The 23,296-nt window shown below is 57.9% G+C and overlaps 1 protein-coding gene across 5 annotated transcripts in view; it reads left to right on the forward strand.

The window, feature by feature from the left end:
• Positions 1-67: 67 nt before the first annotated feature.
• The window catches only part of RNF123 (ring finger protein 123), a 29,114-nt gene continuing 5,885 nt past the window's right edge, over positions 68-23,296 (forward strand). Inside the window, exons 1-31 of one of the 5 annotated variants that reach the window (XM_059160915.1) lie at positions 68-430; positions 2,347-2,465; positions 2,715-2,799; positions 5,623-5,702; positions 5,830-5,924; positions 6,275-6,329; positions 6,442-6,527; positions 6,784-6,870; positions 7,096-7,163; positions 7,359-7,484; positions 7,848-7,962; positions 8,041-8,145; positions 8,525-8,650; positions 8,802-8,894; positions 8,967-9,040; positions 9,765-9,882; positions 10,075-10,174; positions 10,368-10,429; positions 10,612-10,683; positions 10,897-11,017; positions 11,545-11,646; positions 12,810-12,916; positions 13,158-13,356; positions 13,681-13,826; positions 14,731-14,814; positions 15,596-15,703; positions 20,784-20,961; positions 21,788-21,862; positions 22,012-22,099; positions 22,193-22,280; positions 22,370-22,454. In XM_059160915.1, the coding sequence (XP_059016898.1) occupies positions 2,384-2,465; positions 2,715-2,799; positions 5,623-5,702; positions 5,830-5,924; positions 6,275-6,329; positions 6,442-6,527; positions 6,784-6,870; positions 7,096-7,163; positions 7,359-7,484; positions 7,848-7,962; positions 8,041-8,145; positions 8,525-8,650; positions 8,802-8,894; positions 8,967-9,040; positions 9,765-9,882; positions 10,075-10,174; positions 10,368-10,429; positions 10,612-10,683; positions 10,897-11,017; positions 11,545-11,646; positions 12,810-12,916; positions 13,158-13,356; positions 13,681-13,826; positions 14,731-14,814; positions 15,596-15,703; positions 20,784-20,961; positions 21,788-21,862; positions 22,012-22,099; positions 22,193-22,280; positions 22,370-22,454 (3,010 nt within the window). In that variant the 5' untranslated portion in view covers positions 68-430; positions 2,347-2,383. Of the gene's footprint in view, positions 431-482; positions 831-1,211; positions 1,771-2,346; positions 2,466-2,714; positions 2,800-5,622; positions 5,703-5,829; positions 5,925-6,274; positions 6,330-6,441; positions 6,528-6,783; positions 6,871-7,095; positions 7,164-7,358; positions 7,485-7,847; positions 7,963-8,040; positions 8,146-8,524; positions 8,651-8,801; positions 8,895-8,966; positions 9,041-9,764; positions 9,883-10,074; positions 10,175-10,367; positions 10,430-10,611; positions 10,684-10,896; positions 11,018-11,544; positions 11,647-12,809; positions 12,925-13,157; positions 13,357-13,680; positions 13,827-14,730; positions 14,815-15,595; positions 15,704-20,783; positions 20,962-21,787; positions 21,863-22,011; positions 22,100-22,192; positions 22,281-22,369; positions 22,455-23,296 lie in introns of those variants that run through there. The other 4 variants (XM_059160918.1, XM_059160914.1, XM_059160917.1 and 1 more) reach the window with 4 other exon arrangements.

Below are 23,296 nucleotides of genomic sequence, written 5' to 3' on the forward strand. Positions count from 1 at the left end.
TGGAGCCTGACCTAAGATCCAGTGGCCACAATGGGGGTAGATCCAGGCCTCAGGCCCCCTTGGTGAAATGCAAGGGCCCTCACCCTGGCACAGCCCCTGCCCTGTGTAGTGGGCAGGTGTTCAGTGGGAACACTTGATGTGCCTTGGAGTGGGGTTGGAGACCCTCTGTAGCCTACGTCATTCTGAAGAGAAGAGTGGTGTGGACATGATTGGTGTCAGAGGCTTGGGTTCCAGCCGCTGGGTGGTGTGATACTAATCTAAGCCTCAGCTTTTCCCTGTAAAGTGGCAAATGTTGCCTGACCCAGCCTCAAAGCAGCCTGCCCCTTCTGCTGGCTTATCAGCCCCAGCTGTAGGCAAGTCAGCCCACACCCGTGGTAGCAGAAGCCAGAGAGGCTCCCCTCGCCACGTCACAGGTGCCATTCCAGGAAAGGTAAGCGAGGCCACTTGTCTGGCCTGAAGGGAAGCGGGAGTGACAGACAGCAGGGACCCTGGCAGGTAGCCTTTCAAATGTTCTAGAATTCTCTGGGGCAGGCCTCCCAGTACGGGTGGCAGTTGAGATAAGCTGCCTGGGACTCCCAGTTAGGACGTGGTGCTCGGCCCGGGATGAGCTAGGAGCTTCTGTACAGGCGGGGGTGAGAGGCGGTTGGGCTGTGGGTCGAGGCCGAGGCCGGGATGACCCGGCTGGAGACCGCGAGGGGGCTCCCTTGCGCGGAAGCCGGACGCGAGCCGATGCGCGTGCGCGATGAGCGCGCGGTTTGACCCTAGACGGGCGCCGTAGACGAGAGGCTGGGCGGATGTTGTGAGCCGGGGCGCCGCGGCCGAGGCTGGGGGTGAGTGAGGGGCGGCCGGGCTCCGCGCGGGGCGGGTCCCTGGGGCTCCCCTCCCGGCCGCAGCCGGCCCAGTATGAGAGTGCTCGCCGCTCAGGCGTTGCAGCCTGTGATGCGAGACTCCGGGTTGGAGCTGGCTGGGAGGATCCTGCGGAGCTTGGGGCCGGGCGGGGGCGACTTGGGGGAGACATGCGCTGCTCTCTGCGTCCTTGGACTCCGAGAAGGGGTCGGTTTCGTTCTGAGCCCGGATCCCTCGGCGGGGCTGGACAGGATCGACGTGGCAAGGAATCCCTGAGCAACGTCAAGTCCGCCTAACACCTGGGGCCGGGGCCTTAGCACCTGACACCCGGAGTGGATGTCTGGAAGGTTTGCCGATCAGATGAGTGACCGGCTCTAATCTGCCCCGCACCTACTGTGGTGTGAGAGGGGCAGCGGTCGTGGACGCCCGCGGAGGGCCCGTCACAGGCATAGGCGCCAAGGCAGGACAGTCACTTTCCCGAGGGGCAGGCGTGGTGCGGACCGTGAATGGGCAAGGGTGTGTGGTGGGAAGAGAGGACCTGTGTGAAGTGAGATAAGGAACTGGGCTGCAGAGATGGAAGTGCGGTCTAAGGCAGTACTAGAAGGCCGGGCTCCAGACTAGAGTTAATAGAACTTTCTGTGATGATGGAAGTGTTTTATATTTTCAGCGTTTGGTACAGTAACCGCTAACCATATGTGGCTACCGAATTCTTGGAATGTGGTTAATATGAGAAGTTGAGTTTTAATGTTTAAGTTTTAATTCAAATGTAAATAGCCCTACGTGGCTAGCGGCTACTGCGGTGGACAGCAGGGCTCCAGATCACTGAGGAGGAGGTCACCGGCGACTTAGCAGCTGCAGCAACACCAGGACATGTGTGGGGTGGACAGCAGCGGGAAGAGCAGCAGGGTCTGCAGTGACCACTGGGTGAGGGTGGTGCTCTGATGGGGTGAAAGTCTGTGCATGCGAGTGGGAAGAAAAATACTAGCAGGCTTTTGGACAAGAGAAGGGAAGAAAGATTCTGGATTTAGGTGTCAGCAGGACTTAGAGCTGGAGACGGCATCAAGCCCTTGGGTGATGGACCACACTAGGGGGAAAGGTGGTATAGGGTTCTCTCTACTGGATGTGAGCTAGACCCAGTGTGACTTAGAGCTGAGAAGGAAACAGAAACAGGGTCTCTCTGTCTCTAGGCCACCTCACTTTGGACACTGGGGTCTTTTTTCTGGGGCTGAGACATTCAGTTTGGTGCAGTAAACCTATACGTGATAACTCTTTCGGGCCCTGTACTGAGCACTGGAACGTGGTGGGGTCCAGGCCCCATCCATCCTCCCTAATGTAGGAAACTGGGAGGCCCCTGCTCTCCTGTGCTCTGGGGTTGGTTGGTTTGTAAATATGCAGGCACCTGGCCTCACCTGCTCTCAGGCCTTCTTGCCACCCCAGAACTGAGGTCAGCATGGGGTCCCTTGGCTGGCTTCAGATAGACAGACTCTGCCTCTGGCTCAGCCCCCCAGGACCGCTGGCTGCCCACAAGAGATGAAGGATGGCATCCAAGGGGTCCAGCATGTCTTTCTCCCGCAAGAGCTATAGGCTGACATCAGACGCTGAGAAGTCCAGGGTCACAGGTAAGGGCTTGCAGGGCTGGGAGGAGGCTCCTTGTGTTGAGGGAAGAAGGAAAAGACCAAGGCAGTAAAGTACCAGGTCTCATGAGCTTTAGGCCTTGCTGCACCCCTTGTACCCAGAAGCCAGCTCTCTTTCAGCAGCCCTGGGGCAGGGCCCCCAACGTGACTGCTTTTCTGACCCCTTGAAGGCCAGCACAGTCTGGGAGCTGCACTGACCACTTGACCCTTCTCTCCCTCTGTCCTGTGGCACAGGCATCGTGCACGAGAAGCTATTGAATGACTACCTGCACCGCATCTTTTCCTCTCCTGAGCATGCGCCCGCCGCGGCCGCCAGCAGGTACGGCCCCATGGGTGGTGCCTCACTCTGAAGGACTAGACCGGAGCCTCTGGGTAGGCTGGCTTGGGCTCTGTTCTCACTCTGCTGCCCCCAGCTGTGAGACCTCTGGCCAGAGAGTCTGCATTCCAGACTGCTTCTTCCTCTCGCCTGGCTGTGTTAGTGTCTTCCTTCTGAGGGGCTTATGGAGGCTGGGGAGCTGGTGCACGTTCAGTCCTTACAACAGCGGCTCACTCCCCCTCCCTGGTCCGCATCTGGTCTGTGTGTGCACCTGCCCACCCTTGGTCCCATACCGCTCCTCTGTAGCCTCCGCCTGAACCTATAAGGTACAGACTGTACCAGCCCCTTGCCCTGCAAGCTGAGTGCCTTTAAGCTTAGTCCCTATCAAAGTTACAAGTGCACCTGAGCAGAAACTTAGAAGAAAAAGAAAAAAAATCTGTTATTTTGTTATTCTGACATGATCACATGAGTGTGATTTCTTTCTGGTTTCCTTATCTTGTGATGTACGTCATTTAGATTGTACTGTATAGAAATTTTTAAAAATTTCTGTCACCTTCAATTGTTTTTCTTTTTTAAGATTTTATTTTTATTTTAGAGAGAAAGAGCGCACGAGCAAGTGAGCCCATGAGATAGGGGAGGGAGAGGGAGAGAATCTCAAGCAGACTCTGCACTGAGCGTGGAGCCCGATGCAGGGCTTGATCTCACGGCCCTGAGATCATGACCTGAGCTGAAACCAAGAGCTGGACACTTAACTGACTGAGCCACCCAGACACCCCCACCTTTAGTTCTTTAAAAAACAAAAACAAGTTTTATTGAAGAATAATTGACATGCAATAAACTACATGTATTTAAAGGGTAGAATACAGTAAGCTTTAATCCAGATAACCTGTGAAAACGTCACTGCCATCAAGCTAGTGAACAGATCCCTCACCTCCAAAAGTATACAGAAGTTTAGATCCTATCTTTGTCATTAAACATTTTGCCCTGAGTGCGTCTTTATTTCTGTATTCCAAATCTTGGTGGGCATCTATTAAGGCCAGGGGTCTGCTGTGGCCTTTAGCACTGTCCCTCGCTTGGAGGGGTTATTTTTGTGAACAGTGCTATGAAGATTCCAAGGGTTGGAGTCATGTGGCTGGACCATTTGAACTGCAATCATTTTTAAGACTATGGCTAAGTTCCTTCTTTCAAGGATCACATGGATTCTGCCTTCCTGAGGTGAGGCTTGGGTGTCCCTGCCTCTCAGCCCCCTTGCCAGCTGGCCTATTTGGTCTTCCACGGTCTCTGCTCTTTGGGCAGGCACAAAGGACGGCACTGTTGCCCGTTCCATTTAAGTGGCTCTGGTGGCCATAGGATTCCCACTTCTGGAGGGCCACTGCCCACCTCCATGCCAGCCCTGGTCGTGGCCTCTTCCCAAGGCCATCTGATCCCTCCCTCATGTGATATCAGAAATGGTCATGCCGCCACTGGTTCTCTGGCTGCCAGGAGGGAGAGCAGGTGGCAGGGCCATCACTCAGCGCTTGTGTGGATGCGGAGCCCTGGGCCCCGGATCTAGGCAATCTAGAAAGGACGGACAAGTGCTGGGTTGGCCAGAGGGTAGTGCTGAGTCTCAGGCCGGCTTCCCCCAGCTTCTCCTGAGAACAGGCACAAAACTAGAGCAGCCCTCTAGGCCCATAAGCACTGCCCCAATGGCAACCTTGATCCCCAGGCCTGTTGGGGTCTTTGTACATGGGGTTGGCCGAAACTTTCCATGCTATTGGTGGGGCACTCCATGGCATAGCCACCACCTGGCCTTGGCTTGGGGTTTAGCAGGAATGGGGAGAGTAGGCTTCGTGCGTCTCTACCTCCCATAGCTTAGTAGGAGCTCATGGCAGGGGAGCATGTGGTTGGCACGTGAGGCTGGGTTGATGCTACCTTGCCAGAGAGTGGGTGCTTTGGCCCATCTCTGTCCCCTTCTAGAGCCCACCGGTTTGGGCCAGTGAAAGGGGAAGGAGCTGGGACCAGAGGTGGCAGAGCAGGTGCCACCCATCTGTGGGCTAGACCTAGATGGGTGCCGGTCTCTGTTCTACTCGAGCCCTGCTAATTACTGCCACCCCGTTCTCTGCTATTCTTAGAAGCTGAACTCAGGATAGAGCTGGCCAGCATCATGCAGAGGCCTTTATCCTCTGAGCATGTGCACTGGGAGGATAAGGGGGCCCCTCTGGCTGGGGCAGATGGTAGGTTGGCAGGCCATGTGCTCTCCGCCTGTACAGGTGGGTACAGGACAGAGCCAGCCAGCAGCTTAGGGGGCTCAGCCCTTCATCTTCCTTAAGGCCTGTCTCATTTGGCACAGAATTCCCTGGCTGCGACCGCAGGCCTGGGGTCAAGGGCCGACGTAGCTGTCATTGGTACAGGCCACTGGGGACCAGTACTTCTCCCAGCCTTCCTCTTCCAGGCGAATCACCGGAGTCCCCTTTGAGGGCAGGGGAGTTATGGGCTATGCAGAGAGCACACGTTATGCTTTGGAATCTTCCCTGCCTCTCTGACCTAGAGCTTTTGTTCCCTCTTTACTGATGAAGGGATTAAGGCTGAAGGAGGGCTCTTCTTTTCCTTTTTTTATTTTTCTAAGCCCTGAGGTACGCCACACTGGACCAGTGCTTCTTAGTTTAGTGGATAATCCAGCCTTCTGGCCCGCAGCATGGCAGAACCTAGGACTAGGCACAACACCTTTACTGGAGTCTGGGCAGCCACTGTCTGAAGCTCAGAGGAGTGGGAGCGGGAGAGGGGTATAGTGTCCTCTGGCTGGTTTCAAGGACTTTTGGGCCCCTCGCAGCCTCTCGCTCTCCCCAGGAAACCCCTGAACTTCCAGAACCTGCCAGAGCATCTGGACCAGCTGTTACATGTGGAGGATGAGGATGAGGAGAGCCAGGGTATGTAGCAGTTTCTGGGATGGGAGTTGGGGAGCCAGGCTGGGCTCAGGGTGTCCTGGGCCTGCCCTCTGTGCCTCCTGTCAGATCCTGTGCCCTGCCCAACCCCACATTTACCTCTCCTCTTCAGGACAGGTTGAAGGGCGGCTTGGCCCATCCACTGTGGTCCTGGACCACACAGGTGGCTTCGAGGGGCTTCTTCTGGTGGATGATGACCTCTTAGGGGTGAGTGAGGACAAGGCGAGGGGTCCCAGGTCCAAGCCCCTCCTGACAGCCCCAAATTCCTCCTGATGGGGTCTTGGGCTCTTTACCTTTTCTTTGGGGGGCTGTAGCCACAAACCGTTCCTGATGGGTTCCTGACTCCTCAGGCTCAACGCCCTCCTGACATAGCCCTAAAACCTTTTGGATGTGACTCTGGCCCCAAGCTCTTCCCAGCACAGCTATGAGCCCCTCCTGTCACTCTCCTGACCTAGAATCCCTTCTGACAACACCAGCTGGGTTGGGGATGGGGCCCTTCCCCCTCGGGGAGGCAGTCTGAGTGCGGGAGAGGCTCACCCTCCCCGTTCTTCACCCAGGTGATCGGACACAGCAACTTCGGTACTATCCGCTCTACCACGTGCGTGTACAAAGGTGAGACCACGCTGTGCTGTGGCCCGGCTCACGGGAAGGGACTCTGTGGGCCCAGGTCTGAGGCGGGACACAGTCTTGGTCTGCCTGCTAGGCCTGACTCAGCTTCTTACAGGGAAATGGGTCTACGAGGTGCTCATCTCCTCCCAGGGGCTCATGCAGATTGGCTGGTGCACCATCAACTGCCGCTTCAATCAGGAGGTGCGTGTGCATGGGAGAGGCCCCTCCCCCTTGCCGGCCTCATCCGGGCTCAGGACAGGACCATCACCCAGACATGCCCTCTGGAGGAGGACTGCGTCCCGCCCCTTCCTAGGGCTACTTGGCCCAGGAAATCACTCAGTGTCTCAGAGCATTAGCCCCTTTCTCTACAGCTCTGTGGGTCTGAGGCTTATGGCCAGCAGGCTCTGGCCCTGCTCCTACCTGCCTCCCCTGGACCTTACAAACATTTCCTCCTTAGGAGGGGGTTGGAGATACGCACAACTCCTACGCCTATGATGGCAACCGGGTGCGCAAGTGGAACGTGACCACGACAAATTATGGCAAGGTGAGAACAGAGACCCATCGCCCACCTGCGCACGTCCATTCTCACAGTTTGGCAGGATCACTGGGCAGCCACGAGACGCTGTTGGGCATGGGGGGTGGTGCAGGGACTCAGGTCCTCTGCACTTTTTGTCCCCTCCCCTGGGTGGTAGTGGAGACACAGCCTCGGGGGCAGAATGGGCAGGCTGCCGGACTTCTGTGCATCTGTAAGGCCTCCTCCCCTCGGCAGGCGTGGGCAGCGGGGGACATCGTGAGCTGCCTCATCGACCTGGACGATGGCACCCTGTCCTTCTGCCTGTGAGTCTCCTGCCTCTACCCGCAAGCCTGGGCTCTGGGCTCTCCCCGAGCTGCCCTCAGTTTCCCAGTCCCCATAAGGGGGCCAGGCCGACTTTGGTAGCTGAAGGTGGAGAGCCACAGCAGGGCCTGGCTCCCTGGTTTTTTTCGGTTGCATCATTCTTAGCACTGGCTCACAGGCCTTCCCTTCTGCTCTAGGAATGGTGTGTCACTGGGCACCGCTTTTGAGAACTTGTCCAGGGGCCTGGGCATGGCCTACTTCCCAGCCATCAGCCTCTCCTTCAAGGAGTCCGTGGCCTTCAACTTTGGCAGCCGTCCCTTGCGATATCCTTTTGGGAAGATGTCTGTGGACTGCATGGAAGCTCTCAAAACGGGGATGAGGGGCTCCCTGCCCCAGGGAATTCCATGGGCTGGTTGTGGGCCACAGCTGCTGTGAGGAGAGGGGAGGGTACAGCATAGGTGGGGGCCAGGGAGCACAATTCTTGTGGCAGCCTTGTAAGGGGGGTACTATTGTCACCGTTGTGGAAGAGAGAAGAACAGGAAGCGGTGGGAGAAGCGGCATTCCACAGAGAGGGCGAGTTCTGCTGCACTGCCCCAGGGCCCAGGCATCTCCTTGGGGGTCTCTGTGGAGAGGGGTGGGGGCGTTGGAGCCACGGATCAGGTATTGCCAGCTTAACTCTGTGCCACCTACCCAGTGGCAGGCTACCGGCCCCTGCAGGACCCGCCACGCGCTGACCTGGTGCGGGCTCAGAAGTTGCTGGGCTGCTTCCGGGCAGTGCTCAGCGTGGAGCTGGACCCTGTGGTGAGCTGGGGTCTGGGCCAGGCGAGCCGGGGACCTTCTACCCCCCTCTGCGCCTCACCATCCTCCCACCCCATGCAGGAAGGCCGGCTGGTGGAGAAGGACAGCTCTGAGTGGCAGTTGCAAGGCCAGCCCACCGTCCTCCTCACGCTGGCCCACATCTTCCACCGCTTCGCGCCGCTCCTGGTGAGGGGACGTCGGGGCAGGGAGGGGGGCAGAGGCGGACTGGGAGGAGTGCCTGTGCTGGGAGCTGCAGTGCATGAGGGTCAGGATGTGACCCGAGGGAGGACAAGATGCTTCCAGCTGCGGGCATTGGGGGAGGCCTTTGAAGGTGGACAGCGAGTGACCCGGCTAAGGGACCCGTGTGTGCGAAACACTGAGGAGATCCGGGGCCAGAGCTGTCCTTGTGTCTCGCTCAGACCCCAGAAGGGCTAATCTCTGTCTTGGGGTCGCTCAAGTGTGCCTGAGAGTCTGTCTTTGCCTGTAGCCAGGACCACATGCCTGGGCTGGGGTGCCGGGAGTGGGGTGGGGGCCGCCACCTCACCCATGTCCGCCCTTGGTGCAGCGCAAGGTGTACTTGGTGGAGGCTGTGCTCGTGAGCTTCCTGCGCGGCGTTGTGGAGGCGGGCAGCCCTGCACAGGCTCAGGCCATGGTGCGTCAGGTTCTCGACCTCCTGTGGCTCTTCATGGAGGTGAGGCTCCCAACTGCCGGCCTCGGGCTGGGAGGTCGGGCTCTACAGAGACAGGGGAGGTGCGGGAAGGGTTCGGCAAAGGGCCCACGGGTGGCCGTCCTGGTGCCTGGCCTCCGCTGGGCAGGTGTGCAGTAAGGCCTCCCTCCCCTAGGACTACGAGGTGCAGGACTGCCTCAAGCAGCTGATGATGTCCCTGCTGCGGCTTTACCGCTTCTCACCCATCGTCCCGGACCTGGGCCTACAGGTGGGAGCGCCTGCCCTTGCCCTGTGCCCCCTGGGCCGCAGCCACCCACTCTGAACACCCCCTTCCCAACAGATCCACTACCTGCGGCTCACCATCGCCATCCTGAGGCATGAGAAGTCCCGCAAGTTTCTGCTCAGCAATGTCCTGTATCCTCCCCTTGCCGCAAGCCAGGCAGGCGGATGGGTGGGGTCCTCTGGGCTGCGTAGAGGTCAGGGAGGGCGGTGTACCTCTGGCCAGGGGTTCCTGGAGAGGCTTGGGATCAGAGCCAGCCATGCATGGGGGAGAACAAAGGGCCGTGGTCAGCCGGCCAGCCTGAGCAGGGCTTTCCATATGGCAGCAGATGCTGGCACTACGAGGGGGTGTGCGCCCCACCGGCCCTGACCTCTGCAGCCAGAGCACTGCTGCTTATCCAGGTCCAGCAGTGGGGTTTCCTACAAGATCTTGTAGGGTCCCCTCTCCCTGTTGCCCAGCTGTGTTGGGGACTGTGTCACAGTAGGGAGGGCCCTGGTGGAGAAACCTGGCCTGGTAGCTGTCTTCTCCGTCTGGGGTCTTCAGCCTCCAGGAGGCAGACACAGCTGGGAGACGGGGAAACAGCCAGGTCCTCTCTCCAGCCTGTGCTGTTCCCGTGACCAGCCTTTATCATCCATTTGCTGGGAATTGAGCTGAGCAGGCTCTAGATAGGCACGGCTCTTCATCAGGGCTCAGAGCTGGGGGAGCCAGGCTTACAGCAGCGTTGTATACCCCTAAGGGTGGGAGAACGTGGTGGGCACATCAGGAGATTGGCGGGTTTGGGGAGGGCTTCCCAGAGAGGACTCCTGAGGGCATGTGGTGCACCTTCTGCGAGCAGAGCTCTGCCTTGACGACCACCAGCTTCGACGTGCTCCGGTCTGTCGTCTTCTTTTACATCAAGAGCCCCTTGCGAGTGGAGGAGGCTGGCCTGCAGGAGCTCATTCCCACCACCTGGTGGCCCCACCGCTCCAGCAGGGAGGTGGGCCCCCTGAGCCGGGTTGGCAGGGTCGGGTGCCGGCTGGCCCAGGCTGTCTGAGCCACCTGGTGCTGAGTGCGTGGGGCCCTTCTCCAGCCTGGCTTGTGGGGCGGGGGCTGGGGGTCTCCTGTCTGAAGTAGGCCTGGTTAAGTCTTGGGTGAGCCCTGCCGTCTTCCATCCCCTGCCCCTGCCCAGGGCAAAGACAGTAAGGATGTGAAGGATGAGACTGCCGAGGAGCGCGTGCGGAGGCGTGCCTACGAACGGGGCTGCCAAAGGCTCAAGAAGCGCATTGAAGGTCTGTCCCCTGCCTGGGGCACTGTGTGGGGGGTGGAGGATTTGTGTGTGTGTGTGCTGAGGGGCCCTTGGTAGTGACCGTGTCCAGACTGGGCTTGTGGGACCCCAGGAGTGGAGTCCCAGCCCAAACCTACCGTCCGCTCTCATCCCTGGGAGCCTCAGTGTCACGTTTCCCTCCCCACCCCACCCCCCAGTGGTAGAAGAACTACAGGTCCAGATCCTGAAGCTGCTGCTGAACAATAAAGATGATAACGGGGTGAGTGACTTCCAGACCCCCGCGTGGGGAGTGCTGGTACTGAGCCCTGAGGCCTAGAGGGCAAGCACCAGCTCACGTTCCCTTGGCAGGGCCCAGGCTAAGGCATAGCACTGAGCTAGTCCTCCACACCAGAGCCAGCTGCTCACAGCCTTTTTTTTTGTTCCCCCTGCCCCACACCAAAGGGTGAAGCTTCTAGGTACATCTTCCTGACCAAGTTCCGGAAGTTTCTACAGGAGAATGCCAGTGGCCGGGGGGTAAGTGTCCCGTAGGCCAGCCCACCGCGGACCCCCTGGCTGTTTTGTCCGGTCGGCAACCTTCTGGCACCTCTCGGCCTGCCGCGTCCCCGCCTCGTCTTGCTCTTCCTCTGCTGCCCTGCTCTCCGTGCTCCGCTCAGGGTCCTGGGGCCGGCCTCGGATGAGGAGTGAGCTGGCTCTGGGCCGGCACGAATGCATGTCGTGTGCCTGCAGAACATGCCCGTGCTCTGCCCCCCCGAGTACATGGTCTGCTTCTTGCACCGGTTGATCTCTGCCCTGCGCTACTATTGGGATGAGTACAAGGCCTCGAACCCTCGTGCCTCCTTCAGTGAGGGTGAGTGGGGCCCGGCCTCATCAGAGAAGCTGGGCGGGGCTGCTTCTGGGGAGGGTGTGGAGTGCATTTTCCGGAGGATAGTGGGAGCCCCACGCTGGAGGAGTGCCAAGCCCACGTTCACTCTGTCCCCACAAGTCCCTTTCCGGTCCGGGCTCTTCTTAGTCCCAGCCTGTCTGGTCCAATGCAGTCCTTTGTAGAGAACGCCATGGGCAGCCTGAGGTGCTGGGGGCTGTGTTTGTGTGGCACAGGGTTCTCGGGGTCAGTGGGAGCCGTGCCTGCCCAGACTGCAGGATGTTCACAGGGCTGGGCAGGGCTCTCTCTGAATGTGACTGTAGCCAGGATTCTCCCTTTTTCCCAATTCGTACCGTCATTGGCACTGAAGCCATGCTGTGTGCCTGGGCAGGTGGGTGGCCAAGGCCAGAGGTCCCCTCTGTGCTAAGCAGTGTAGAGGGCTGGCTTCTCAGGGGGTCTACCTGCCTGGCTCACTGCTGGCCCGCCACCCCCCCACCCCACCCCAATTCTCGTAGAGGCCTACATCCCGCCCCAGGTCTTCTATAATGGCAAGGTAGACTACTTCGACCTTCAGCGTCTAGGAGGCCTCCTCTCACACCTTCGGAAGACCCTCAAAGGTTCGTGCAGGCCTGTGGGCAGTGGGCAGCAGGCAGCAGGCAGGATGTTGGGGCTTGGCAGCATGGGGATAGTGTTTGGGGGAAGCAGGCCCTCAGCCTGCTCTGCCCTGAGTGCTGAGCTCTTCTGTGCCCACCAGAGGGCGCCCGAGTATATCGACCTGCTCCAGCAGGGAGATGCTGGTGGGCCTCAGGTCTTGCTTGGGTCCAGCCATCCCTTCCCTCTGAGCACCCAACCCCGGGAGATTCCGAGAGTCCTGTAATGAAAATGAAAATGAAACAGGGGCACGTGTGCTGGCAGAGGAGTGACTGTGGGATCTTGGCGAGGTCACATGTGGGAGGGGAACGTTCATAAGCGGCGCCTGACTGGCTCTCAAGGACCGAGTGGCTGCGAGCACAGAGCCCGCAAAGGCAAGAGGAAGCTACCTGGTAGGGACCTGTGGGAAATGGGGCCCAAAAGTCGCATGGGTGGAGTCTTAGGGCCCTGTGGCCCACAGAGCAGGTGTGGGCTCACTCCAGGGGTCGGATCTGCTTCAGAAGGTTTTGAGGCAAGGGAGTGAAGTCCGGGGTCTGTGTGTGAGAACGGAGTGCCTGGGCCAAGTGAGGAGGTGGAAGGAAGGTGGAGGCGAAAGGCAGGAGTTCAGGATGACCCCAGGCTGTGGGGGTGGGGTGGCCGCAGGAAGGGTGCCGCAGAAGCTGGTCGAGCTGACTTGGCCGGTATGTTTGGAGAGCACAGCCTGGGCTGCAGGCAGAGGTGCCGCGGCCGGCTGCCTGTGTGAGCTGGGAGCGGCCAAGCCTGTGCTGAGGCCTGCACAGTGAGTGCACAGTGGTGCACAGTGAGATGGGTCATGGCTTAGACAATCCCGGATCTCATGTTGGTCGGGAAGGAAGCAATGGGCCAGAAAAGTCAGGGGCCCCAGAGAGCATGCCGGTGCTGGAAGCAGAGGCATTGCCGGAGGGAGTGTTGGGGAATGTCTCCTGCTGACAAGGCCCTGTGAGACAAAGGGTCTTGGGAGGCGTTGAACGCTGGGCGGAGTAAGTAGAAGGTGCAGGCCAGGTGCAGTGGTGCGCACACAGCCCGCGGCACGCCCTTGCCATCCTGGGCCGTTCCACTGTGACCCCTCAGCCCTCCACTGGCCTGAGAATCTTCCTGCTTTTCCCCCCAGATGACCTTGCCTCCAAGGCCAACATCCTGATTGACCCGCTGGAGCTCCAGGCGGCCACCATGGATGACCTGGACGAGGATGAGGAGCCGGCCCCGCCTGCGGCCCAGGTGCCGCGGTAGGGGCGGGCAGGGGGCTTGGTGTCGGGCTGTCCCTCTTTCCTAAGGGCAGGGGTCTCACACAGGGCCACCTCCCTCTCCGTGCAGGCAAGGGGCTTCTCGCCAAGCAGGTCTCTTTGGGTGGAGGCTCACACCTTCCTGCTATTTCCCAGCCCCACATATCCACGGGGCCCTACATGGGCCCCTGTCCCCGGGGAGCTGAGTGGCGTCTGGCCTCCTCTCTCCTCCACAGCGCCCCACGCAGGCTCTGGCCATGGGGGGCGTGCTGCCCCTGCCCCGGCCCAGCTGGCTCAGTTCTCCAACCCTGGGCCGAGCTAACCGCTTCCTCAGCACAGCGGCTGTGAGCCTGATGACCCCCCGGCGGCCTCTGAGCACCTCGGAGAAAGTGAAGGTCCGCACTCTGAGCGCCGAACAGAGGACTCGTGAAGACAGTAGGTGCCGGGCAGAGCCAAACAAGCTGTCTGTCCTGTGTGCTTCCCCACACCCATTCCCTCCTGGTCCTGTGGCCTGGCAGTAGCTCAAGGACATGGGAAGTGCACTCCAGGGGAAGGAAATCAATGCTTCAGAAATAGGCCGGCAGTGGCAGGCCCTTGCCCTGCCCCCACCGGTGCATTCTCCCTGCAGGGGCCCTCCTTGGGCCCAGGGTGGGGGAAGGGGCTCCCTTCTCCTGCTGTGAGGCCCAGCCTGGTGCCACAAGCCTGGGACAGGGCTGGAGGAGTCTGTGCGCCTGACCCCGCCCTTCTCCCACTTCCTAGTTGAGGGCAGCCACTGGAACGAGGGCCTGCTGCTGGGGCGGCCTCCTGAGGAGCCGGAGCAACCCCTCACCGAGAACTCTCTGCTGGAAGTCCTGGATGGAGCCGTCATGATGTACAACCTCAGTGTTCACCAGCAGCTGGGCAAGGTCTTCCGCCGGTGGCCCGCAAGCGTGTCCTGCGTGCGCTTCGGATGCCTGTGTGCACGCGCAGAGTGCCTGTGTGTGTGTGTGTGTGTGTGCGCGCGCACGCGGAGTGCCTGTGTGTGTACGTACGTGTACGTACACAGAGTGCCTGTGTGTGTGCATGCGTGCACGCAGCGTGCCTCTGTGTGTGTGTACGTGCATGTGCAGAGTACCGTGTGTGTGTGTGCAGTGTCTGTGTGTGTGTGTGCGCGCGTGCGTGCACCAAGTGCCTGTGTGTGTGTGCATGCGTGCGTGCGCAGAGTGCCTGTGTGTGCGTGTACGTGCACAGCGTGCCTGTGTGTGTGCGTGCGCGTGTGCGCAGAGTGCCTTGTGTGTGTGCGCATGCATGCACAGAGTGCCTGTGTGTGTGCATGCATGCAGTGTGCCTGTGTGTGTGTGTGTGTACGTACACAGCATGCCTGTGTGTGTGCGTGTGCATGCGTGCGCAGAGTGCCTTGTGTGTGCATATGCATGCGTAGCGTGCCTATGTGTGTTGCGTGCGTGCGTGGACGCAGTGTGCCTGTGTGTGTGCGCAGAGTGCCTGTGTGTGTGTGTGCGTGTGTGTGCGTGCACACAGCGTGCCTGTGTGTGCGTGCGTGTACGTGCGCAGCGTGCCTGTGTGTGTGTGTGCATGTATGTGCATGTGTGTGCGTGTGTGCACGCAGAGTGCCTGTGTGTGACCGCACATGGATGTGTGCCACGGTGAGGCTGACTGCTGCTGGGAGTGCGTGGGCCCGAGCTATTTTGTGGGAGGGGGCTGTGTGGGGCCAGAGACTGGAAGCTTGGCAGGCCTGGGGCCAGGCTGCATCTGAAGAAAGCAGAGTGCGCTGCCCGGGGCTCATGCTGGGACATGTGTCTGCTACTCTAGATGGTGGGGGTGTCTGACGACGTCAATGAGTATGCGATAGCTCTGAGGGACACAGAGGACAAGCTCCGCCGGTGCCCCAAGCGGGTAAGGAAGGCTTGGATGGACAGATGGGTTTGGGGATGGGAAGGCTGTACGCAGAGGTGGCTTGCAAGCTCGGGGTTCTCAGGGCAGGCCCTGTCCCTGCTTCTGGGGACTGCCCCGGCGGGTTTGCTGGCCCTGCCCCCCGACTACACCACGTCAGGGAGAGCGGGGCTGGCATTAGGGTGCAGCATTGGCCGGAGCCCCGTCACCAGTCGCAGCCCAGGCCAAGGTGCCCCCGCTCCCCATCCCCCACCCCCCGCTGCTAAGTGCTGACGCACACCCACTCTCCTCATCAATTATGAATCCGACCCTGAGTGCTTCCTCGGCCACTTGCAGAGTCAGCAGGAAGCAGGGCCTGCCGCCCCCGCTGCCCTGGAGCCCCTCTGCCAGAGTTCTCCAGGCCAGGGGAGGGGCCGAGCGTGCCTGGGCTGGGCTTCCCTGCCAGGCCCCATCCCGAGCCGAATGCAGAGCCCAAGCTTGGCCAGGATGAGAGGAGCTCCCGGAGCTCTGGTCCTAGCATAGTCCCTGGGGGTCCTGGCCAGGGGCTCATGGAGCTTCAGCTACGTCTCACTTCCATGTTCTATGCAGATGACCAAGGCCCTGCCCCAATGCCTGCTCAGGCTTGTTGGGGTCAGAGGCGGAAGAGGAATTGAAGAGTAGACCTGGGTCTGCCCACCTCTTTGCCTGCTCTGGGCATGAGTGGGTCCCTAGCAGGCTGCGTCTGGCCAGGCGGGGTGGGTTTGGGTGTGTGGCCTGATTGTCTTCCTTTCCCCTTGGGTGGCAGAGGAAGGACATCATTGCTGAGTTGACCAAGAGTCAGAAGGTTTTCTCTGAAAAGCTGGACCACCTGAGTCGCCGTCTTGCCTGGGTCCATGCCACTGTCTACTCCCAGGTGAGTGGAAGTGGCCTTGGCCAGTGGCTGCTGCCGTCTCCAAGCTCACTGCCTAGTCATAGACCGGGCCAGGTTGTGCCAGCCTCTCAATGCCCCCTGTCCTCCTGGGCCTCCGGCGCACACATGCCCCCTCCCTGCTCCTCATCCCCCGACCCCTACCCCAGCCACACTTCCTGAAGCTCTCTTGCCCCATGAGCTAGAGCAGATGCCATCGTAGGCACCTCATTTCCCCTCTAGCTCACACATCCTCCCTCAGAGGAACAGCCTGTTTCTGCCTGTCCCCGCTTCTCCCTTGCTCCTTTCTCCTCTCTGGGGTGGGGGGCGCTCTCCTGGAGCCCCACTCGCCTTCACTCTGCACCTGCTTCTCTCTGATTCCTCTCCCTCCTTAGAGGCTACAGCCTTGTTTCCTACTTTGTCATTCACTCACTCATTGATTCAGTAGTTTGTGCCAGAGCCTGGAGTGTGTCAGGTGCATCCTGATGCTAGCGACATTCAGTCACGACCCAGGAGGGTGAGTGTCTGTTCTCCCAGTGCTGTCAGCCTTGAGCTGTACACTGAAAGATGGTACACTCTCCCTGTGACCCTGTTTTGACCCTCAGGCCCCGAACCCTCCAGTCTTGCTTCCTGTGCAGACTGTCCTGGCATCTCCACCCGCTAGTAAGTGCCATGTCGGGGCATCTACATTCCTAGGCGTGCCCCTCCCCTGTCGCTGGGTCATCGAGGCCTTTGTGTGCGCCTCTGCCCACCATCCCTGCTTGCTTTCTCCCAGCCTCCTTCCCAACCCCAGCCACCTCCACCTGCTACCCCGCCTTGCCCCAGGCTGCCTTGCCTCCAGCCCCGTAGAGGTGATCATGGTCCGGGAGCTTCCTCTCCTCCCCGGATGGGAATTTCATGCCTGTCCACTGGCCTAGGCAGCCTTGCCCATTCCTCCCACACCATCTTCTTAGGAACCTTGCCCTCTCATCTCTGCAGCTTCTTAACTTTTTTCAAAATTATAATAAGGGTGGGGTGCCTGGATGACTCAGTCGGTTAAGGGACTGCCCTCAGCTTAGGTCATGATTCCAGCATCCTGGGATCGAGCCCGTGTTGGGCTCCCTGCTTGGTGGAGAGCCTGCTTTTCCCTTTCCCCTGCCTGCTGCTCTGCCTACTTGTGCTGTCTCTCTCTCTCTGTCAAATAAATAAATAAAATCTTTAAAAATAAATAAATAAATATGTACATTATGATAAAAGGACTACCTGCGCAGCGGGGAGTCTGCTTCTCCCTCGCCCTCAGCCCCTCCCCCTACTCGTGCTAGCTCACTCTCTGTCTCTTGCGTTCTCTCTCAAATAAATAAAATCTTAAAAAAAAGATAAAATATCCATAGCATAAAATTTGCTCTCTTAACACTTTTTTTAAAGTTGTGGTGAAATACATAAAACATATTGCTTACTACCATAATCATTTTAAATGTATAGTCCAGTCGCGGTAAGTAGGTTGTGCGGTGAGTCTTCAGAGCCCTTCCTCTTCCCAGACTGAAACTTCCCCCGCTGCCTCCACTTCCCATCCTCACCTCCATCCCTGCTCCCCCCACTCTGCTGTCTGTCTCTATGAATCTGACCGCTCCGGGGACCATGTGTAAGTGGCGTCCTACAACATCCGGCTTTGTCGCTGGTGTATTTCACTGAGCAGAACGTCCTTGCCGCCTCCTGGGGCAGGTGGCAGGAGTGCCTTCCTGCCGAAGGCTGAATGAATTACCTTCCGCTCTGTGTCTGTAGCCCGTTGTTTGCCCAGTCATCCACCATCGGTTTGTTCCTACCTCCCAGCTACTCCGAATGGTGCCGCCATGTTCCGGGTGTAGACGACTATCTCTTTGCGATTCTGTTTTTGGTTCTTTTGGATATGTACCTGAGGCAGAATTGCTGGATTACATGGTTCTTCTATTTTTGATTTCTTAAGGAACTGCCATCTAGTGATTGTACCATTTTACATTCCCACCAGGAGGGCACAAAGGCAGCAGTTTCTTCCCAGTCTTGCCAATACTTGCTACTCCCTCCCTCACGCTGTCTGGATATCTATCTACTTAGCTATCTATATTTTTTTATAGTAACCATCCTAATTGATGGGAAGCGGTGTCTTGTGGTTCGGATTTGCATCTCCCTGTTGATCAGTGATGTTGAGCGCCTTGTCATGGGCTTATCAGCCATTTGCATGTCTTTGGAGAAATGTCTGTTTCAGTGCATTTGCCCATTTCTGGTAGGGTTGTTTGGTTTTTGTTGTTGATTCATAGGAATTATTTTTATATATTGGATATTGGTCCCTTATCAGATTATGATTTATACATATTTTCTCCCATTTTGTGGCTTGCCTTGTCACTCTGTAGGTGGTGACTCTGTCGCAGTTTTCATTCTGATGAAGTCCAGTTTGTCTTTTTTCTCTTGGTCTGGTTGTCACAGCCGCCAGCTGACAAAAGTCGGTGTTAAATCCAAGGTCATGAAGTGCTCCCCACGTGGTTTTGTAGTTTTAGCTTGTAAGTCAGTGAGTTAATTTTTGTAGAAGATGTGAAGCGGCGGCCCACCTTCGTTCTTTCTCATTCTTTCCTAGTTCTCTTGGGACCATTTACTGGAACGACTTTCCTTTCCCCATTGAATGGTTTTGGCGTCCTTGTCAAAAACCCTTGGGTCATATATGTGTGGGTTTGTTTCTGAGCTCTTGTGGCTATTCCATTGGTCTGTATGGTATTTTTTTATGCCAGTACCACACTGTTTTGATTATTGTAGCTTTGCAGTAAGTTCTGAGATCAGGAAGTAGGAGATCTCCAGCTTTGTTTTTTTTTTGTTGTTGTTGTTGTTTTAATTATTTATTTGAAAGACAGAGATTACAAGTAGAGAGTCAGGCAGAGAGAGAGAGGAGGAAGCAGGCTCCCCACTGAGCAGAGAGCCCAATGTGGGGCTCGATCCCAGGACCCTGGGATCAATGACCTGAGCCGAAAGCAGAGGCTTTAACCCACTGAGCTACCCAGACGCCCCTCCAACTTTGTTTTATTTCAAGATTGTTTCGGCTATTTGAGTCCTTTGAGACTCCATATGAATTTTAGGATAGATTTTTCTGTTTCTATAAAGAATGCCATTGGGCTTTGATAGGAGTTGCATTAAGTGTGTAGTTTGCTTTGGAGGGTATTGTTATCTTAACAATATCAAGTCTTCCAACCCATGGGTCGTCTTTCCATTTGGGTCTTTAAAAATTTTTCAGCAACATGTTACGGTTCTGTGTCCAAGTCTTTCTACCTCCTTGGTTAGAGTGATACCTTGATTTCATTCTTTTTGATGCTCATGTAAGTGGAATTATTTTCTTGACTTCCTTTTTGGAATGCTCCTTGCTAGCATATAGAAACACCGCTGGTGGGGCACCTGCGTGGTGGCAGTCAGTTAAGCATCTCTCTCTTGGTGTCAGCTCAGGTCGTGATCTCAGGGTCCTGAGATCACTCCCCTGAGGAGCCCTCCAGGCTGGGCGTGGAGTCTGCTTAAGATTCTCTCTCCCTCTCCCTCTGCCCCTACCTGTGCATGCATGTTTTCTCAGATAAATAAATCTTTTAGGGGCGCCTGGGTGGCTCAGTGGGTAAGGCCGCTGCCTTCGGCTCAGGTCATGATCTCAGGGTCCTGGGATCGAGTCCCGCGTCGGGCTCTCTGCTCAGCAGGGAGCCTGCTTCCTTCTCTCTCTCTCTGCCTGCCTCTCAGTGTGCTTGTAATTTCTCTCTGTCAAATAAATAAATAAAATCTTTAAAAAAAAAAAAAAATCTTTTAAAAAAAGAAAAGAACCCAACTGACTGTGGTGTGTTGATTTCAGACCCTGCATATTTCCTGTATCCGTTTATTCTAATGTGTGTGTGTGTGTGTGTGTGTGTGTGTGTGTGTGTGTGTGTATTCTTGAGGGTTTTCTACATACGAGATCATGTCATCTGTGAATAGAGATAATTTTACTCCTTTCTTTCTAATTTGGATACCTTTCTTTCTTTTTGTTGTCTGATTGCTCTGGCCAGGACTTCCAGTACTGTGCTGAGTAGAAGTAGCATAAGAGGGCATCCTTGTCTTGTTCCTAATCGGAGAAAAAAACGCTCTTAGTTTTTCACTATTGAGTCTGATGTTCACTGTGGGCTTTTCATAAAAACCCTTTATCATGTCGAACTGCTGGCTTTCTTCTCCATCTTCAGTGCTCGCACTCTGGCCTCCTTCTCACTTACTTCCTCCCATTAGTTAAGAGAAAAACCTGTGATGCCTTTCCCTGATTCTGCATCTGCTTACATCAGCCACTCCTTCCTTCCTTCTCTGTGTCTTAGCTCCTCATTTTCCCTTCACTCTTGGCCCAGCACAGGCCCCTCCTTCACTCCACTCTGAAATAGACCTTTTGCAAGGTCTCTCTCAAGTGCCCCGCCCCCTTTGCAGAAACATCTCCACCCCCGTTACAGTGGTCCTTTGGGTGCATTAGTGCCAGCCCCCCCCTCAGACTTGGTCTTCTCTGGCCTTCTGTGCCAGAAGGCTCTCTGCAGGCCCCCTGGCTCAGGTGCACCCTCTGACCCCTGCTTATATCTTCTCCTTGGGTTCCTAGGTTTGGGGGCACATCAGAACTGAAGTCAAGTCCAGATGCTCCAGCTCCAAGACATGGGGATGGTCTGGGTCTGGCCTGCGGCCTGGCTGGTGACTCCTCCTGGGCATAGACTATGTGGGATCCATCCTGTGGGGAACAGGGCCTTTGGCAGGTGGTTTGCTTTCTCCCCCGCCTAGAGCCCGACTTGGGGCTTGAGCTCAAGATTGTGAGATCATGACCTGAGCTGAAAGCAAGAGTTGGACACTTAACTGACTGAGCCACCCAGGCGCTCCTAAAACCTGTACTGTTTTAAATTGCGAGCCAGAATTCTGGTCTAGGCTGGGGCGTTGCCCTTTTCGAGCACGGGGCGCACCCTTGTCTGCCGAGCACGTGACTGCCCTTCCTGAGCTACTGCTCCCACTTGGGAACATGGAGGCCTTTCCTGGTCCCTGGCCCAAGCCATGCCCGCTGTGACCCTCTCCACAAACAGCCCAGCAGCACCCCTTGTGCCTCCCTCAGGAGAAGATGCTCGATATCTACTGGCTGTTGCGCGTCTGCCTGCGGACCATCGAGCACGGCGACCGCACGGGTTCTCTCTTCGCCTTCATGCCGGAGTTCTACTTGAGCGTGGCCATCAACAGCTATAGCGCCCTCAAGAATTACTTCGGCCCCGTGCACAGCATGGAGGAGCTCCCAGGTGACAAGGCTGTCCAGGCCGGGAGGGGACAGAAAAGGAGGCCTTTGAGGCGAGCCCTGTGCTGAGCCTTCCTAGCCCCACGGCACGCGTGTTCGTGGAGGGAGGAGGGGAGGCAGCCCCTGTTCTCCTCCCCTCTGTGGTGGACAAGCATTTGCAAAAGCCCCACCTGGTGAGGAGCCCTACTCCCTACTATAGCCCCAGAGCCAACAGGTCCTCCCCGGTACTGGTGCCAGGAAGGAAGGAGACAAAATGAGTGCCAGGGTGGGGGCCCACTCCGGCTCAAACTTCCATATTGGTGTCGCTGTAGTCTGGAGCCAGCTGGCCACACGTGGTGCCCCGGGACCGGCCTTGGGATGTGGCTTGTGTTTACAGATCCCAGCAAAGCGAGGTGCTCGGCTGGAGGCCATGTATAAAGCTTGGGCTTCTCGCAGACCAGGTCAGGCTGGGCTTGGTGGTTTATGTCTGGCTCAGGCTGTGGAGTGTCGGCGCCTGGCCTGTCCCCTGCCCCGCCCCAGGCCTAGGTGCAGGCTTTGTCCTCAGAGGCGGAGCTGTGGGTGCCCAAGGGGCTTTGACTGCTGAGCCATCAAGTGTGTGCTGCAATGGGCTTGAGCCCAGGCTTGCAGGACCGTCCTCCCTGCACAGTGAGTCTGCGCGATGGCCCCTCACAGTCAGTGAATGCCATGCCCGAAGTCCCTAGATGACAGCTCGGGCCCAGACTGGCTCCGGAGTCAGCACCGGAGCCCACCGCCCAAGCCCACTCACCCTGCCCTGCCCTGGCCCCGGAGCTGCCACTCACAGCCAAGTGCCCCTCCTTCCCCTCCTGCAGGCTATGAAGAGACCCTGACCCGCCTGGCCGCCATCCTCGCCAAACACTTTGCAGACACACGCATCGTGGGCACCGGTGAGGGGCCCTGCAGAGGGCTCAAGGGGCAAGGATGGGACAGCCCTCTGGCCGGCTGTTTCCTGCTCAGAATGCCGGCCAGGTGGGATTGAGGCATGGGGGCCAGGGCTCATGCCAGGCACCTGCTGAGGCATGGCCTGTCCCAACAGACATCCGTGACTCGCTGATGCAGGCGCTCGCCAGCTACGTGTGCTACCCACACTCCCTGCGGGCTGTGGAGCGGATCCCTGAGGAGCAGTGAGTGCGGGTCAGGGCAGGGAGGCACACGACCTGCCCCACACCGTACCACACCTGGCCTCACCCCTTGCCCACCACCCCTTGCCCTCACAGGCGTGTTGCCATGGTGAGGAGCCTCCTGGCTCCCTATGAGCAGCGGCCCTGGGCCCAGACCAACTGGATCCTGGTGCGGCTCTGGAGGGTAAGCCCGGCTGGAGTGGTGGTGGCCACGGTGGGGTGGAGGGGAGGGTTGCCCTACCCGCCACTGACCCACCGGACCCTCCCTCGCAGGGCTGTGGGTTCGGGTACCGCTACACACGACTGCCGCACCTGCTAAAAACCAAACCTGAGGATGCCAACTTGCCCAGCCTCCAGAGTGAGTGGCCAGGTTGGGTTACCCTGGGGGCCCTGGACCCCTGCTCTTGGGTCCTCTAGGATTCTTCTCCCATCTTCCAGCCTCTCTCTTGCACTCATGCTAGGCCCCAACTCTGCTCTCTGTGGTTTCCATTTCCTGGCTTCCTCTCTGTCCAAGGGCACTGAGCCTACTCCCCCAGCTCCCCAGTCCCATGTCTGCCCTTCGGGCCCAAAAACTCTGCTGGGTCCCAGGCTGTGGGCAGCTGATGCAGAGTGAGGACCCTAAACCAGCTTCTGACCTCCAGCGTGGCCCCGGCACCATGTCCTTCTCCCCCTTCATTGCCATCTGCTGGTGCCAGACCTTAGATACTTGACTCAAGGCAGAGGCACAGACTGGCGGGGTGCCTGTGGGGCTTCCAGGAGAAGGGGCACTTCGTTGGGAGCAGAGGCTTTGCTCTCTCTCCAGGGGCCATGGTCCACCAGAGCTCTGTGAACCTGAGGACCTTCAGCTAGGCCAGGACTAGAGTGGTCCAGCTGCAGTCTGCCTGCCACACACTGCACTCACCCCGCAGGGTGGCTGTCCTTGGCCCATGCGGCGTGTTTCTGTCTTCGTGGGCAGGGTTTTCATGTGAAGGGGTCCCCAGAGGCTGATTGCCTTATGTGAAGTCCATTGCCCGTTGTTTTGGTCGTGCCTGCAGGTGGAACTGAGCTGCAAATGGAGAGTGGCAGTGGGACCAGTTACTTGTCCGGCTGCTGTCGGAACTATTGATTTGCATGGGGCTGGGGCGGGGGTGGTGTCCAGCCCGGCTGCGGCTAAGGGCTCTGGTTACTGCTCCCTGTCATCTCAGACTTGGCACCCACCAC

This window comes from Mustela lutreola, chromosome 2, assembly GCF_030435805.1.
Source record: "Mustela lutreola isolate mMusLut2 chromosome 2, mMusLut2.pri, whole genome shotgun sequence".
Taxonomy (NCBI): Eukaryota; Metazoa; Chordata; class Mammalia; order Carnivora; family Mustelidae; genus Mustela; species Mustela lutreola.